Below are 16,252 nucleotides of genomic sequence, written 5' to 3'. Positions count from 1 at the left end.
GCGTCATTCGAGCAATAAGCAGTACATGCTGTACATTCTGTATGACTTGGACTTAGGTGGACACAAAGCCATCTACTGTACTTGCAACAACGGTGCAAGAACTGCAGGTTGCTGCGCACATGTAATGGCAGTAATATGGTATCTCGGGTACTATAGATGCACTGACGAAACGATACACGCTCCTTCAGACTTCCTAAATAGGCACTTCGACGGAAGTGCAATGCCACCATACGAACCTGACGATGAACCTAGAATGTAAATAGTGTAGATAAAGAAAAACAAACCAAAAAACGACAAAAATAAGACAATCCACACAAAAGTAATAAACTACAAAAATAATAAAAAAAAAAACATAAAATACGAAAATCCAAAAAAAAAACAACATAAAATACGAAAATCCAAAAAAGATATAAAATAAAAACTTCAAAAAATTCATTTAACTATAAAAAAACATGTAAATACATAAAAAAGAAACAACTGTACATATACATTTTTCGGCTATTGATTTTCATGTCACGTGATTTTCTCCAGATAATAAGATATACATTTTCAGAAAACTCTTTGTCCATAGTTTCTTATTTTTAGTTTTTTGTTAAACATTTCCGATGTTCACGTACCTAATGTCGTAAAAAACCTACTTTTTTTCGTTCCTCCCATAGACCGCCATGTTAATTCAAACCGATTTTTAGGTATGATCCAGATGGTCATCGTACTTACATTTGGTATTAACGTACGCAGAATTGATCACGCTACAACATATATCAATATCATTATTGTTCTCAATGGGGTGCTACAGCATTATACGGGAGGCAATCTCTTTGCTTTCGCTTGAGATCCGCCTTCTCATAAACTCGATATCTCAGTAAAAGCCCCTGTAAACTATGATTCTTACAGTAATTGGTAGCCCTCGTAAAATCATATAATCTACCGGTGTGAACTCAAAATCGGAAGTTTTGAGATACGTCTATTAGTTATTTCAACAACGAGAGCATTCTAGTTGCTTGCACTGTGTATGAACCTTATTTCTACTTAATCGATACCAGGTAGAACCATTGACATTAATTCACGTGTTTCTCTATTGCAGGTAATTGAGCATGAAGTATTAAGGACAGAAAAAACGAAACATTTTTGTTGTTTGAGTTTAATAGAGGTGTGCTACCCTCGGAGGCCGCCAGGAACATTTGTGCAGTGTATAGTGACAATAACATTACGGGGAAGATGTCCAAAGAAGGACTACGTTTTCAAGGAACAGTTCGACATGAATAATGGGCGGATTTAGATTTCTGGTCTTTCGGCATCTATGGCCATTTAGCCCGTCACGTATGATGGATGACGTCCCTCGCCGAGCACACTATCCAGGGAAGGGGAAGGAAGGGAGAAGCCTGGGACCACCCCGGCATTTGCCTAGTGTGAATGAGGAAAATCCAGGGAAACCTCATTCAGGACGGCTGGCCTGAAAAAGCTTTTTACGTTTTTTCGACCGAGTGCCCCCACCGGGAATCGAACCCGGGACAAGTCTGGGTAGATATCAGACTTTGATCCTTACTGTTTGAACGCGCTAATCCATGAGAATCCATACATACACACCAAACGATACGGGGACTGGTCACGCAGATGCACTGACCATACAAACATCGGCAGATACCAGCAAAGCATGAGGATTTGTGCAAGGGTTCTCCACATGCTCAGCAACAAAAATAAAGGCCAACGCATAGCCATCGGTGCCATTTCGCTTGCATTGACTTTTTTCTTTCTTTTTTTTCCAGAATTTTCAGGGTCGCGAAAAAAAGGTTTCTCTATGTCAACGTGACACAGAGGAAACAATGGCTTAGCCTTAGTATACAGAAATATTTAGTGAGAGTGGTGATCATCCATGTAAGAAAATGTTGTTCATTAGGTGGGACGAAGAACTGCTTCCCATTCACTTTCAGATGCTCCCGAAGAATGTGTCGATAAAAGTTGAGCTGTATTGTAAACAACACCGTTTACTTCAGGGGGCTATTACAGGAAAACGACCATGAAGATACCATGCAGTGATTCTCCAAATCGATAACGAAAGAACTCATACTGCTCGGATGACGAAAACAGTTCTTCAGGAGCTGGGAATGAAGGTCTCACCACACCCTCACGCCTTCGGATTATCATCTCTTTTATGCATAGTCAAATGCAAAATGTGGCAATCTTCACGGGCGTCAGGGCACTGCACATTTGCCTTGGGGCATTCTTCGACGAGAAATCGATGGTGTTTACTGTAAAATAATGAAGAGCCCGTGAACGATGAGAAACAGTCCTGAATTACACTAAAGACTATATTATTGGGAACAGTTATGGAATTAATAATTTCCTTGCTTCGTGGTTAATGACTGAATGGTATAATAAGAAAATAGAACTTACCACCGACCCAAAAGCTTTTCATTATTACAACAAATCAAAAATTCACCAAATTCTAATCCTTTTCCTAGTTATAAGTTCAGAAGGTAGCACTAAAAAGTAATTGAAAATTCAGCAAATCCGATTCATACACAGAACAAAAGAAAGAAAATGTATCTTTACAATTGTTTGGCATCGTTTTATAAAGTGCACATGGATGCTAGATGAAAGGAAGATCATTGGATTACAGTATTATTATTATTATTATTATTATTATTATTATTATTATTATTATTATTTATTTATTTATTTATTTATTTATTTATTTTATTTTATTTATTTATTTTTTTCATTGACCAACGCAGAAGTGGCTATCCATTCAGATCGGAGTTCGGCATTTAAAAATTTAACAGAAGAGTACATTAGAGTCTACAATTTATAAACACTGTCATACTGCTTCTCTCCGCGTAAGTTCTCAACTCTTTGATCTAAGTAATGATTTTAAAATTCTAAATTTTGGAAAAGAAAAATAATTGATACGTCCAAATGTCTATCAGCACTACTTGCAACAAAACACCTGTACTATTTATATTGAAAGAGAAAAAAGAAAAAAAAAATGAAATTGTAAAATTGGAGGAAATACAAGTCCAAACGAGATCTGGAACAAAAGGGAGTTCATCATCAAAATCAACTTTGTTCACCCTGGCATACAAGTCAAAAATTTTATTTATATATTCTTATATTTGAATATTGTGTCAAGTGCATAGGGACCATGATTCGTTCCCAGCTCTCGCCAAATAGGCTTGGTGATGGACAAACACCGCGTACGTTCGTATTGTTGAGGTTGTTCTGTTTCTTCCACTTTCTTCATTCCACCATTTCGCTCACCGTCTCTCTCAGCCTCGGAGGATAAACTTCGGCCGAACTAAAAGAAAATACTGAGAGAGAGTGCAATTATTTGAACAATACCAGAGCAAATATGCTCCAAAGTTAGTATAGTTTCGTTGAGCCACACGCACTTTAAATTCTTCAGGATTTCAGCAGCCACAATCAAAGATCTGTGCAAAAGAATACTCTATACATCGGAATCAGAAACTAATTCCTTAACAAATAAAAAAAAATTACTCGGTGCCTTACAATTACTTTAAAAAAACGGGAACATACATGCACAAGCTACAATATTTCCTTACGTAGCCGATTTTCAATTTCCATAGCCGGAACGGTGGCGTGGTCCTGTAATCCAGCTTCCTTGAAGGAGAGTGTGCTGTGGGGAACGGTCTATATATTGTGAACGTTTTCTTGAATGAAAATCTGTGTGCTAACTGCAACAGATTGAAGATCAGTCGTGGTACGGAGCCCACTTTAATATTATGGTTAATAACTTCGGAGCTGCGCAAGGACGCAAAACAAAACTCAAATTTAAACTTCCACGTTACTGTATTTTAATTACGTTAATGAAACTACATCAATATACAAATAGTTTACTTATGTTTTCATGAGCTTATGTCTAGTCTTGGGGTCAAAAATCAAATAGGTATTAACTTCAAATTGGAGAAAATAATGGATACTTTAGAGCTCCTTTAGATAAATTTATCTAAAGATTATCCGATATATCCGACGTACATCATCATCAACGAATAAGGTCTGAACTAAGTCCAAAGGCAATTGGATATACAAGATTTGGCAGAGGAGTTCGATGGTTTTGAAATGAGAATAACTCATTAAATTTTCAAAGCTAAAGAGATGTATTAGGATCGAAATACAAATTATTGTATCCTATTTTTATTTACCATCACAGTTCACAGGCCGCACTACAGTTCATGAGTAATAGTGTGGTGTGGAATGGCTGTACTTGGTGACATCAATCCATGTTTCTTCGGAGTGAAGATGGGGAATATGTGGTTGTGAACTCTGATAACTATTTCACAAAAAATAATTATGTTCAACCGGAACTTCGTTGGCGTATTGTAAATCAACAACAACTATCGTCTCAATACATAGCCATGACTCAATCATTTCGAGTTTCTGTCTTGTTCGTAAACTTCTTCCTAGACATTTAATTTCCCTGTTTGGTGACATACAAGGCCTATTCGGTCAGCTGACTAATCTCTATTTTCTGTAAGGCTTCCTAAAATCCAAAGTAATCGTAAATAAACCCCATACATTAGACGACCTGAAGCTTGCCATAACAGAGGAAACTGCAAACATTGATGGGGTAATATTACAAAGTCCCGTGAGCGACTGCTGGGAGAAGCTACCGATGAGCATAGGAGCAGATGGGGTCATGCGAAGGACATCATTCTTAAGACAAAAAAACTGTAATGGTAAATAAAATGGTATACAATAATTTGTATTTCCGTTCTAACATATATCCTTTAACTGTGAAAATTTAGTGAGTTATTTTCATATTGAAACCGTCCAATGCTTCTATCGGGACCTTGTACAATCCATTTTGACATTGACTTGTCTGAGTTTCAACAAAATCGCGAAGAAATATACGTACGTTTCACGTTTTGTAAATTACCCATAATTATTGACAATCACTTTACGAATCACAAAAATTATTTTATAAACAACACTACATGCTAGTGTTTATCAAGCTATTATAACCAAGTGGGCACATCACATATTGAAAGAAATATGTTCGAATGGTATATTATGACTAAACATTCAACGTTAAATATACAATAGATGAGGGCAAACTTGACAATAACTGGGATGAAATTAAAAAATTTTATTCACAAATGCAAGTCTCAATGACGTCAATTCAAAACAAAACCATTTTCCAAACAGGTTCAGAGGATGTTTCGAAATATAATTTTGTTTATAGATTTGGACTTCGGGAACAATGAAGATTTGGAAAATGCTCATACAATCACAATCGAGTTTCAGTGGTAGAGAGTTTTTACATATAGTTCATTGTTCGTGTATAGAATCAATTTTAAGATAATTTTCAGCAAGAAACTTGAAAGGAAACCGCTAAGATGTTAAAGCAGTTGCTTTGGTTGTTAATGTCTTGTGAAAACAACCTACTGTAAATTTAATTTCACGTGATTCCTAGAAGCCTGTTCCTTTTAACAAATATGTGCCACACATGTTCTGCGTTATATTACTATACACTCATTATGACTAAAATTAATTACATAAGGAAAAACTTACCAGTAATTCGTGATGAACTCGTATATTGACTGTAATAAATTGAGAACAGGTTTCACGTTAACTTTTTCTGGGCTTCCTGCATGTGCTTGATTTATCTGGTTTTCACAATGCTTGGCTAAATCCTAGGGAATAAGAATACACTAACAATTACAGTATGTAGAAATATCTTTGAGTAATACCGGTAATGGAAAATTATGTAGTTACAATGCGTGAAATAGAAGTCGTTTTATTATATTCTGTCGTTCAAAATGAAAATAACAAAATGCCAAGGTCTTAAATAAATAAAACTCGTAGACAGAAAACACTTTCAAATCTTCTATATACGTAACAAGAATAATGACAACGCCAACTTGAAACGTTTGGGGTGAAACCAATGAAATTATTATTATATACAACAGTAATTACGAAAATTATTATTTAGTAGCTTTATTTTATATTTGGTAGCTACACATCATTAACTAGAAACACTGGAGTCACTTAGTTATCACCATGTTTGTATGCATTGAAAGAAACCAAGGAAGAATTTTTCTCCACATTTGGTGCAACGAGACTTCTTGATTCTAAATCTCTTCCCTGATAAATTACAATACTTTTAAACTCGGAGGAAAGATATAGGCAAAATAGTATATAAAAATAAAATGGATCAATAAAAAGATATGTCAGACAATATTTATATCATTTGCCTCATAGTATTATCAATAAAAGCATTAAACGTTTAACACGCACTAGAACACACTTTCTTCAATTAGCACTTCCTTCAACTGATAAAACTTTCTTTCTCCACACACATTGACTATTATCATAGAGAAAGATAGAAAATAGGCTTTCCGCCGATTTGAAAATATCAACTTTTGTATTGGATGCTAATTCGGAATTTGACCGGATGTGTGAAAAATGACTAGGTTTCTTAGCACTCTATAAAAATTATTTTAATGGTTTCGTGTTGAAAACAGTACCATAATATAAAGCATTTATTAAGATATCAAATTACCTGTTTCTCTTAGTTAAATCGTTGACCGCTGGAAGCAGCACGTGAAATGTAAGCAAACTTGGCGGGTCGTTTATCCGTTTATGAGCAAGTTCAGGTCGTTGCGCGTTATGAACTGTAGAAATAGATCATTTTAGCGCAGAGATGGTGCTATACAGTGAATGGTATGAATGCTACAATTCGTACAGAGTAATAAATATGATAGTTACGGAGTTAGTAAATACATTCTTGTTCTTCGTGGAATTTTCACAGAGATAAACAAGAAATAAATAAAACGTTTGTTGGTGTTTCATCTTGTATTATTTAATTTTACTTAAACCTATTGCGCTCACGCTTCGTACGACTGTTTTCTGAAGGTAAGCAAAAGAGATTCAAAATCAGACAAAACACAGATATTAAAAAACTGTCTGAATTGTTAGTTCTTCTTGCAAACATATATGAGAAGCCTGATAACTGCAGTAACAATGTGACTAGGAAGGAAATAAAGTATCAGAAATCTATTAACCAAAGGAAACAAGATAATTATCTAAACAGAGTTTCTTACTACATATTTTGAAACTAGCAGTAGTTTATACAGACACTACACCAGGACGCAATATACAGTATTTAAAATTTACCTGGATATCTCGCACGCACTGACTTAGAAATTTGGTTTTGAAATGATGAAGCAAAATTTCACAGAAATCCAAACTTTTCTTCAAAATGTCTTTTACTTCCTTTAAGGAATGTCCATATCCTAAAATAAATAAATAAATAAATAAATAATATATATATATATATAATTTATTTGTACTATATTATTTATCAGATCCCTAAGCAGATTCATGGTCAGTATCATTTTAACTTAATAATCAAAGATTTAGTAACTCACTCCAGAATACAACACACTCGCACCGCCTATTTTTTCCCACCCAGTTCGTCATTTGATATTAAATTCAAATATATTAACTTTCTCAAAGTCCAAATAAGCATATCAATAATCCTGAATTTACGAAATAACACTAACTCATCAATTGTTACAGTCACATGTTTTCTCATATTGCTTCCTTTCTATGAATCACTACAGTTACCTATAGGCTTCTTTGTGCTGAACACATGAATTTATTACGATCACGCTAACAGTATGTATAATATAATGAAATGCAGCCTCTTTTATTCTTCCCATTTCTACATTCACGCATTTTTATATACCATAATTGCACTAACTAGAGATTCTTCGTACCGAAAAACAAAATACGAGGGTTGCGTTTTAAGTAAAGTCCGTTTATGAATACCGTTTAAAATTTCGCCTGTACTCACGGCGTTAGTCTGTACGTCTCACAGTGTGAGATTAGTATGTTTCAGAAAATTGAGTGGCCCGCAGATTGTGAAACACGGTCACTGTTTATAATGGCAAGGAACACAAAAGCTTGGAATATTCATCGGCAGATATTTCACGTGTATAGTGACAATGCTATGAGTGACAGTGAAATTCGAAAATGGGTCAGATTACTAAGAAGGTTACAGAGAGAGAAGATAAACTCAAGATCTGACCAAACCTTTAGGGTGGGAGGAATTCGCTCATCCGCCATACAGTCCAGCCTTACACCAGCGACTACCACCTCTTCTGCCGCCTGAAATGAAATCTTTTAGTTTAACGTCCCGTGATCATGCCTCTTAAGCTACGGGGAACAACGATTAATGCAAGTGAATGATGATGGAAGAATTGGTGGAATGAGGAAGTGGGAGGAAACGGGGAAATCCTAGAAAACCACCGAGCACGATGTTGTCCACCACAAACTTAAATGGCCGGGGATCGAACCAGGGACCTTACTCACCAAGGTAAAAACGCTCCAGCACTGAGCAACCGTGCCCCCATCTCTTACCACCTAAAGACCTTCCTGGGCGACAAGCGTTTAGATATTGATGTAGTGAAAACAATCGTTAATAAACCCTAGTAAATATAGTCAAGAGGATCACGCGAAACCAACATTTATGTTGATAGTTGGAAGCGGTCAGCAATAATCGTTGTGAAGAATTCAATGAATATTTTTTTAACTTTCGGAAAGCCCATCCGTTTGGGATTACTTTAAACAACAATACTCTACGTTTTATACATCCTCTTACACCCCAAGTACAGTATGTGAGATTTAGCTTTATCAATATTCATTCGTTCTTTAAACGCTTGTAAGAAACAGTTACGTAAACATACATCAGATGCTATTTATTAAATTCTGAAATTCTGAAAAGAAAGCACTTCATTTTTTCCTTCATAATAATTTCTATATAAGCGCCAAGCCCCAAACAATGTTTCGAAAATCTAAATTTTTTTCTCGCCCTCGCAAAAATATGAGTCAGCCTTCTACCCGCGAGAAGCAGAACCAATCTTCCTACCTTTAACACGTGTAGAGTGCTAATAAGTTCAGAGCTGAGGCTTCGCCTTCTTTCCTCCTCTCCCTTTCCGCAACGAGGTCAAGAGAGGGAGACTTCTCTGTCACGCTAGAAGCGTGATTACATTACACGTAACGGCAGGTGTTTAAAGGGCTGTTCTGTGAGGCAGGTGAATGCCTGAAAGAGCCAAGGGCTGTTCTGTCTTCTGTGATACAGGTGAATGCTTGAAAGAGCCAAGGGCTGTTCTGTGAGGCAGGTGAATGCTTGAAAAAGCCAAGCCAGAACACGTGAGCAGAGGGTAACACGAAACATCGTGGCTTACGCTGTTTCCAAATCTCTCTTGGACATGAATCATGTATAAACAACTATGGACATTTATTCCTGTATAGGAGTAAGGAACGACTGTTCAAACCTATTATACATATACATACATATACATAAACATATATATATATATATATATATATATATATATAGCCGCGGATCCAGAATATGATCAAGGGAGGGGCTAAACCATAGTTTGCAGCTCTATCTAGTGTAAAGTAGGATTCAAGCCCATTTTATCCAGTGTATACCTGAGCGTCAAGGGGGGCTATAGCCTTCCCCTTGGATCCACGTCTATATTATTTATATATATATATATATATATATATATATATATATATATATATATATATATATGTGTGTGTGTGTGTGTGTGTGTGTGTATGTAAAATTAGGAAGGCACGTGACTGTGACTACATTACTGAACTTACGAGCAATGTTTCAGAAAACTAAGAGTTTTAGAACTTACTACATATAACACTACTCAAAATTAAATGAAGAAATATCAAAACTTCTTAATAAATACAAATCACAATAGAAACACAAACAGGGTCCAATAACGTCAAACAAGTTGTACATCATACACCAACAATTATGTTTGAATCAAAAAGTGCTTTTGTTAATTCTATCCTTCACACAAACTGTGTTATAGTGACTAAATAGGCCTGAACTGTTTATACAGTAGAAATGTTTTAATTCGAACCTAAAAGAACCATGAACAATTTAATAATTATCCAGAATTTCACATTATTCACGTTCATTTAACACTTACAGCATGTCAGCTATTTCATGTAACACAGGTACGTTTAAACATAGTATAATATATTAGTTCAGGTTATATTATCATTCATTATTGACAAGCATAATACATTTTCCTTGTTTTGTGTGTAATTTGTAACGTCTTGTAACTTGACTTGCAGATACATCTCAAACATGGTATTTGCACAACAGTTACAATTCACGACAGATGATTTCTGTCAAAATTTCAGATTTTTAGACTTTCTCCAGCGATATATGGTGTACAAATTTTGATTTAAGAAAATCCGTTTTGAAACATTGTTAACTGGTAACTTAAACAATTCCCAGTGTTTATTTCTTGTTTTTCATATAGTACAGTTTAAGTAGTTCTCACCCCCTCCCCCAAAAGAAAAAAATAACAAACCTGAGATTACATTTCTTCTTCGGATGATATGCCTTCGAATTGCAAATGTGACAGTTTTGATGTCAACTCTTTAGGTGGATTTAAACTATTTTCCACACAAATTTCATCAAATATGTATTGGACGTAAGATGGGCTGTCGTTTTCTGAATAAAATCGTTTTTGTTTCATCAACCTAGGGTTCACTAGGTTTAAGTATTAACAGTTAAAGAAAAAAGCCCGTACAAATAAAAGACTGAGTGCGTACTGTCAGGTAAAAATGGCTGCCATCGGAGTTCGGAAAACGTTAAAAATAAATAAAATAATAATTTTGAGACTCCCTAATCATGTAAGAATCCACAGAGCAAAGCTCAATGGATCATTTCATGTGGACTGACCTTGTGGTAAATTTTTCTTCGGGTAAAGCTTTCCAAAAACGCCTTAGAAGTTTGTTCGTAATTCACAAGAAAAAGTTTCATTAACAATTGCAGCATAACATCATTTAGTTTAAGGCAATGGTTCTCAAAGTGGGGTCCGCGGAAGCCAGCCAGGGGTCCGCGAAGCCTAAAGTTTGAAATGTGATGTAATAAAATGGAACTCACAGCTGTTATGCAAGAAGTATTTTTAAGATTAAAAACCTGCAGCTGTGGGCAGTACGAGTACAAACCAACAACTATTCATCATTTCCAGTGCTCAAGGATTTTATTGATTCTTCGGGTGAAAAACTCTGTGCTGAAATGCACAAAATACTTGTAGGACACTTGAAAGCATTAGCTGCAAGTTTTCGAGAATATTTCCCTGCCCCACAACCTGGTAATGGTTGGATTGAAAATCCTTTCACAAATGTACAAATCCATGACATACAAGGTGTGAATTTCTCTAGCACAGAACAAGAACAGCTGTTGGAACTATCCTGTGATACTTCATAGAAAATTGCGTGTGCTGTGAGTATGAAGAGTGGTCTAAAAAGGCATTGCAACATTTGATGCCTTTCCCTACCACTTATTTATGTGAGTAGACCTTTTCTGCTCTTTGCAGTATTAAAACTTTAAAGCGAAATCGTCCTAATGTGGAATCGGACTTAAGATTGATGGTAACAAAAGTAATTCCAGATTTCAATGCAATTATGGAAAAACACACACACACACAAAAAAAAAAAATCATTCCACACGTTAGTAAGCCCACATTTGAGAAATTTTTTTTAAAAAAGGAAATTCACTTGATAAACAAAGTAATTTTCAGTCTTGAAAGTTACTGTATTTCCAATTGAGATTTCGTTCACTAGGAAACAATCATGTATATTTAGAATAAACTAGCATCGATTACCTGCTTCGCTGGGTTAAAATGAAAATTTAAATGCACAACTCCGTATCTCGTGTGTTTGGTACCCGTGAAATATGCTGTTTTCGTTTTTGTGGTATCGATCTAAACGGCATCAGAAAGATCGTTGTTCATCTCAGTGATCCCGAAAACTATGGATTCGACACTAATATTGGCCATTTTCGATCATTTTTATATATCTCCCCTCCCCTATGTTGCGGAGCACGGTATCGGAAGTGTCACAGTTCATCTCAGCAACTCCGAAAGCTATGGATTCGACACTAATATCATTTTTCATCAGTTTTATGTATTTCCCTCTCCCCCTTCCCCAAGTTGTGGGGCTGCATTTGGATGCAAACGGGATCGGAAGTGTCACTCTTCATCTCAGCGATCCCGAAAACCAAGGATTAGACACTGATATTGGTCATATATATACCTCTTCCCCTCCTCCAAGTTGCGGTGCTGAATTTGGATTTAATCAGCATCAGAAGTGTCATTGTGCATCTCAACGACCCCGAAAACTATAGATTCAACACTAATGTTGGTAATTTTCGATAGTTTATAAATGTTCCTTCCTCTCCCCTAAGTTACATCGTCAAAGTGATACGATAATACCATCTCAGGTCTGAACATCAAAATTTCATCCAGATCGGTCGGGTGATTGAAGAGTGATGAAGTCAGAAAGACAGTTACTTTCATTTTTATTTTTTTATATACTCCCTCTCCCCCTCCCCTAAGTTGTACCGTCAAAGTAAAATTATAAAAATCATCACAGGCCCGAACCTCAACTATGCCGAAAATTTGATCGAGATCGGTCGGGTAGTTCAAGAGATTAAGTCACAAACATAGTACTTTCAATTTTATAATATAGATTACTTATTGTATTATTTTTCTTGATCTTTCTCTTGTCAATGGTAATTCTAATTAGTGTATTTTTTAATACTATGTAAAATTTCAGATAGCATTGCAAGGGGTCCGCAGATCACTTTCCCAACGAATAGGGGATCCGCGTTATCGGAAAGTTTGAGAACCACTGGTTTAAGGTATTCGAGCGAGAAAGTTTAGCGCGGTGACCTGTATCTTTTATTTTAGTTCTTGCACTACTTTAATGTCAATGTAATTCCCGGGAATGTGCTAATTTCTTTATGAAACTGACACACTGACACACACGTTTTACAAGGCCGAGTTAACATCCAGGACTTATGGCTTACGTTAAAAAAAAAATAAATAAAAAAACTACACTCACCGAGGATTGGACACAGGTCGCTACATTGGCAGTCAGACACTCTACTGCCTAACGTAAAATGCAGGCTAACCCGTCTGAAGTTTTTATTATTATTATTATTATTATTATTATTATTATTATTATTATTATTATTATTATTATTATTATTATTATTATTATTTTAAATATGCATTCTTTAGCTTCTACCAGCCTGCTGTAGTTTATTTTCAGTTTCTTTATTCGTAAGATATATGCGTATTTGGTAAAGTTCCCTGACTACTTGTATACTTTCCTGACCAAATGTTGTTTCCTTGACTCTTCCTAAATTTCTAATGTAAGTCTTAAGAAATTCTAAAGTAAGTTTTATCATTATTATTATTATTATTAACTATAAACGCTAAGTCCCTGATACTTTACAATTACTAGACAAGCAAAGCTCTCTCATGCGCTGCGCTTAAGTTCTTCTCTTCTCCACTTACTATCCGCTAAATTACGTACTGTATTGATATATACGTATATGAATATTTTGTACGCTCGTAAGCAAAATTTTAGCCATTAGTTTCTCTTCAGTGTTTACCTTTCTTCATCCTTGAGTTTCTAAAGAACTCATTCAATGATTCTATGAATTTTAGAGCTTTATTCGGCAGAATAAAACTAAACACAGCCATCCAGTTTTGGTACAGGCAATTAAATATGTCTGGCAGCGACCATGGCGGTTTAATGTTGACATAATACAACCACTGGTTTCCAAAGACACTTTTCATTTCTAGCTCAACAATCTGGAATTTAAAAATAAAATAAAATAAAATAAAATAAAAATAACTGCATTAACATCTTCTAATCTAATTTACATTTATTGAAGGAATTATAAAACTAAACGTAATCTTCATCAAAGATAATATTAAAGTAATATTTAAAGAACATGAAAAGAGACCTTTTTGTAATACCTAATTTGCAACTTCTGTATAAATTAATAAACGGTATTTTAAATTAAAAAAGGAAAAGTCATAAAACAGTAAATTACCAGGAGTATGCAAATGTAATATAAATTGTTACGCAGTCGAAGTTTAGCAAAAAAGGATAGAAGGATGTCCCTGTTTGTATCCCAGTGAATCATTTAGTTTTGAACCGAAGCCCGCCTGCCGGTCAACTTCTTCGGTTATTAACCAACAATGAAAATAATGCCACAGAAGAGGTCGTTATACAGGCACGCGAACATCAGGTTTCATGAAGATATTTTTCGTTAAGCAATGCTTAGCTAAGTTCTATCAAGTCTAAAGAAATCACAGAAATTATAAAACCTAAAAAATGAAAGCCGATAGCAGCGATCCTTCTCTCTGGACCTTGAACTTTTATTTTCCATTTAACCTGCAGCATTCTAAACTGCCTCAGGCCTGACTTCTGATTCTGCGTTTGTCATCGCGATCCAGCATCTCAAATACATGCGTACATTGATCTATAAATACGAATATAACTCTAGCAAAATAAATAAATAAATAAATAAATAAATAAATAAAAAATAAAAAAAAATAAAAAAAATGGTCGAGTGCTTTGCCTTCGAGAAAAAATAACATAGCCGTTTGACGCCAACAGCAAAGTGACAACAAGGGAGAATCAAGATGCGAATGACCGGGAGAAAGAACCAATACCTTGAGATAGGCCCTCAATCCAAAAGTGGGTTTGCAGTTTCAGTGTCTAGACACCATTGCCACCAGCGTGTGCCAGGGACATCAAGAGCCATTGGCGGACACCAAGGAGAGACTGAGGACAACAAAGTCTAGAGGAACGCCTTGAGGATCGTTGAGATCAACATCGAGCGATGGTAGGAGACCACCATGGGTGACACAATCATCCGATGTTACGTCAGAAACGAAAGCAATCAAAACTTTTTTCAACTTCGGTGGGATGATTGAAAGATTAGATGATTAGAAAAAAAAAACATTATGGATAATCGAAATTAATAGTGCAGTGATCAAGTGTGTAAGTGGTGCCAAAAAACACAGACAACTTATTCTACGTTGGCGAGATATAGTTGGTTTGAGATAATTGTCTGCATCTGACCAATCCCTCCTAATGATTTAACCCTATAAGGCGGTACAATTTTCCTTAAATTCTGACTGTTGTATCTCATCTTTGTTTTGCCATCTAATTTACCTCTACCAATATGTCTTGAGTAGATCCTATGATTGTTCCCAGTATTGGGTTCAAATCTAGATTTGTGTTTTAGAATGTAATTCGATCTATGAAGTGAGAACCATATATATTGCATGTTTATCTCTAATTTGGCAATCTAATTAATTATCTAAATTTCCAAGCCTAGTTTGGTGGTGAAGTTTACTTCTCCACTGGTTCTCAAACTGTAGAGCGAGAGGTTCGACTCCCATCAGTCATTAAGTTGTACGTTTTAAGCTGTGTGCTCACCCAAGTGCAAGAGTCAGTTACTGTCCTAGGCCAAACCTATTCTCCTTACTCTATATTATATATATTAGTAAATCTTCCATTAACCCATCACTGCTGTTCAACTAAAAACTCGTCGTAAAGAAGAGTGATTCTTTACCAGGAGCTTACTTCTTCTCTTTTCGGTGTCTTTGCAATGGATACTAATACTACGAATACGCACAACAGTAACTTTGAGTAGGGTATTTTCCATTACTTTTTTTTTTTTTTTTTTAAATTTTCCACTATTTGTAATTAGGTCTATTCTTTAAAAGAAAAAAACAACTGTAAACTTTTCATGTTTAACACATTTTTCTTGAACAATTTTCTTTTCAAGTGAGTCATGTGAGAAATTACGAATGCACGTTCTAGCGTAGCAGGTTATAAAATTCACTTTCTTACCCACTTGCTTTATAATTTCCAGTGCTTTCTGGAATGCCAGAACCCTCATTATCATCCGAGTTAATGGTTTCTGAGGGCATAGAAATCAGAAAGAACGTACAGTAGCGTCATGATTTAATACACAGTAATTTGCAGAACTGCAACTACAATATAGAATAGTTTTGATTTAGGAGGAATACTGTGCTCTTGTCAAGTGGTTGTTTCATAGATTACAATAAGAATTGAATAAGAACTGCCGCTTGAAATATGGCACATATGCCTTCCTCCGGATGAGTGGAATTTCATTGAATAGAAGTTTCAAATGCAATAACCTTATAGGATATTCACCGCGGTTCCTGAACCATTAAAAGAAATCGTTGCTGAGAGAGAAGTTTCACTGTATTTACAAGGGTTGTTTCAGATCTACAGTGACAATTTTTTGAAGCGATTGTAGCGCCACATATGCGAAACTCATCCTTGATCATATAGTTACACTGGATCTCATTTTATCTATGACAAGTATGGTGAATGTTCGTGTTGA

At 35.5% G+C, this 16,252-nt stretch overlaps 1 protein-coding gene across 1 annotated transcript in view; it reads right to left on the bottom strand.

Moving 5' to 3' along the window:
• Window positions 1–16,252, bottom strand: part of LOC145688461 (uncharacterized) — a 239,993-nt gene that overhangs the window by 54,135 nt on the left and 169,606 nt on the right. Inside the window, exons 10-12 of the mRNA XM_081762724.1 lie at window positions 13,472–13,673; window positions 7,135–7,253; window positions 5,530–5,651 (exon numbers count right to left, since the gene is read on the bottom strand). Of these exons, the coding sequence (XP_081618850.1) occupies window positions 5,530–5,651; window positions 7,135–7,253; window positions 13,472–13,673 (443 nt within the window). The remainder of the gene's footprint in view (window positions 1–5,529; window positions 5,652–7,134; window positions 7,254–13,471; window positions 13,674–16,252) is intronic.

The sequence above is a fragment of the Thermobia domestica genome, chromosome 6 (genome assembly GCF_964235325.1).
Source record: "Thermobia domestica chromosome 6, izTheDome1.hap1.1, whole genome shotgun sequence".
In the NCBI taxonomy this organism is placed as follows: Eukaryota; Metazoa; Arthropoda; class Insecta; order Zygentoma; family Lepismatidae; genus Thermobia; species Thermobia domestica.
Note: the sequence above shows the minus strand (reverse complement) of the source record. Positions and strands in the feature narration are given on the sequence as shown.